This window comes from Amphimedon queenslandica, unplaced genomic scaffold (genome assembly GCF_000090795.2).
Source record: "Amphimedon queenslandica unplaced genomic scaffold, v1.1 AMPQUscaffold_10691, whole genome shotgun sequence".
Classification (NCBI taxonomy): domain Eukaryota; kingdom Metazoa; phylum Porifera; class Demospongiae; order Haplosclerida; family Niphatidae; genus Amphimedon; species Amphimedon queenslandica.
In genome coordinates this window covers 480-3185 of record NW_003549055.1, presented here as the reverse complement: position 1 = coordinate 3185, position 2706 = coordinate 480, and the positions used below count along the sequence as shown (strand labels likewise).

Sequence of the window (2706 nt, the reverse complement as noted above, 5' to 3'; positions counted from 1 at the left end):
CAGAGAAGTAAGTCGAAGCATACAAGCTTCCTCTGTGCCTTGGTTCAAAACGGAGTCCATGCATCAAGATCTTTGTCAAAAAGTTAAGCAATTCTCTGCTTTTTGTGAGGCTAATGCTGGAAGTAAGGAAGTATCATTCATTGTCACAGACAACAGTGAAGACGATGTCACAGATGATACTACAAGCAAAGGGGCAGTCATAATGCACTATGAGAATGGAATACCATATCGTGAGTTTGATCCTCCTGGTCGACCAGGAAAACCAAAACCCATTAGTGTAGAGCACGATAGCATAAAGCTGCAATGGAAAGCATCTAGGGTTATTGATAATGAGTCAAAATTTGCTAAAATTTGGCTTGTTTTGTACCAAATGATAATTTTTATAGTCACTAGCATTGGCAATTTTATAAAAAAATTGTGGGCTTTAATTGGACCAAATGCATACCATTTTAGCTCATCAGAAACACTAGATAGCTCATCAAGCATTGACTGCTACACAATCAGTCTGCAGTGCATCAATGAATCACCATCAAACAGGTGGCATAATCAAAGGACAAAAGGAAATGAAACAACTATTACACTCAGTAATTTAAAGCCAGATACAAAGTATATAGCCAAGGTACGTGCTGAATGTAGTTTGGGTCACAGTGAAGAAAGTGAGATTAGTGAGATTATACAAACTAAATTGCCAATGGTCGATTATAGGCTAGAGAATATCATTGCTAAATCAACAGTCATTGAAGCTGGGCCACCTGTAGTGTATCAAATTCATGCTAGGCCATTAGACCTTAAAAAAAGCAATATTGCCAAAGTGGAGTTTGGTATTCCTGTTGTTCCTCATAAACCAACAAGAGTACTAATGGTTGTTGGAGCTACTGGAGCTGGGAAAAGCACATTAATCAATGCAATGGTCAACTTTTTACTAGGAGTGAAGTGGGAACATGAATTTCGTCTGAAACTAATTCATGATGAGGTAAGTCAGAGCCAGGCACATAGTCAAACACAAATGATCACTGCTTACACTTTTTACTGGCAAAAAGGTTCTCCATTAAATTGCAACTTAACCATCATTGATACACCTGGGTTTGGTGACACTCGTGGCCTAAAAAGAGATCAAGAGATCACAAGACACATACGAGAGTTTTTTGAACTGAAGGGTAGGGATGGGTTGGATTCATTGCATGGGATTGGTTTTGTTACTCAAGCATCACTAGCAAGATTAACTCCAACTCAAAAATACATTTCTGACTCAATCCTTTCTATTTTTGGAAAAGATATCAAGGATAATATCTTCATCATGACAACTTTTGCTGATGGTGCTGATCCACCAGTAATGGGAGCTATAAGAGAAGCAAATATCCCTCATGCAAGTTTCTTTCCTTTCAATAATTCTGCCCTTTTTGCTCATTCTGATGGTAAGGCAGATTTTTCTAAAATGTTTTGGAATATGGGATATGCCAGTTTAAGAGATTTTTTTATTGAGTTTCAACAATCAGGTGTTGTCAGTCTCCAGATGACTCGTGAAGTTTTACATGAACGCCAGCAACTAGAAACAATTGTTAATGGTATTCAACCAAAAATCAATGCAGGACTAGCAAAAATTGATGAACTAAAACAAGAAGAAGAAATGCTGAAGGCAAATGAATCGAAAATATTAGCAAATAAAGATTTTAAATATAAAGTAAAAGTCACCAAACAACGGCAGATCCCACTTCCTCATGGCCAATATGTTACTAATTGTGTCTATTGCAGTATTACATGCCATAACGATTGTATCTATGGTAATGATAAAGATAAATGGAAATGTTGTGCAATGTCTGGTAATGAGAGTAATGCAACTTGTAAGGTTTGTGTCAATCATTGTAGCTGGGAGAAGCATTTCAATAATGGATATATTTTTGAGTTTTATGAGGAAATGGAAACAAGGACATCACAAGAGCTTTATGAACGATACACTGAAGCAAAAACAGCAAAAGATAAACTTGAGTATATAATTCAAGAAATTGAAAAAGAGCTTCAGGAAATGCAACGTGTTGTTCTGTACAACATACGTAAAGCTCGCAAGTGTCTACAGCGTCTTGATGAGATTGCACTTAAGCCAAATCCACTAACTGAAGTGGAGTACATTGACCTACTCATTAAATCTGAAGAACAACAAAAAAATGCTGGTTGGGAGAAGCGCATAGATTACTTTTATGAAGTTCGGCAACAAGCTGAGTTACTAGCTACTGTAACAGATGAAGAAGCATTTGAAAAACTGGCTTGTGAAGGTACTAAGCACATGTGGAAAAGTTTAAAAAAAACAGGCCGAAAAATCATTAATTTTATGAAGCAATAATGCATACATTAAAAGTCCTTACATCATTATTATTGTTTGTTATTAGGTCTATTGCATTATTACTGCTATATTATATCTATGATTAGAATAATGTTATTGATTTTAATGTTACTGCATACTGCTACTATTATTGCTATTGCATGATATTGCTATTACTTTTGTGTTATTGCTGTTAGCTACTATTTTAATGTTACTGCATCATGTACAGCTACTATTATTACTATTGCATATAGTGTTATTACTATTACTTTTATTTAAATATAGTGTTATTGCTGTTACTATAATTAGAATTGTTATTAATTGTGGGTCAGTTTTTTCTTACAGTCTAAATTAAGTCCTCCCCCAACTGTCTCAGTCATAGGCTAGCA

The 2706-nt window shown here is 35.4% G+C and overlaps 1 protein-coding gene across 1 annotated transcript; it reads left to right on the top strand.

The window, feature by feature from the left end:
• Positions 1-58: 58 nt before the first annotated feature.
• LOC109589939 (uncharacterized) lies at positions 59-2270 on the top strand (the record flags this gene model as incomplete). Its single annotated transcript, XM_020005914.1, has 1 exon — positions 59-2270. A coding segment is annotated over exon 1 (2212 nt), but the record flags the coding sequence as incomplete, so codon positions are not given.
• Between the last annotated feature and the right edge of the window lie 436 nt (positions 2271-2706).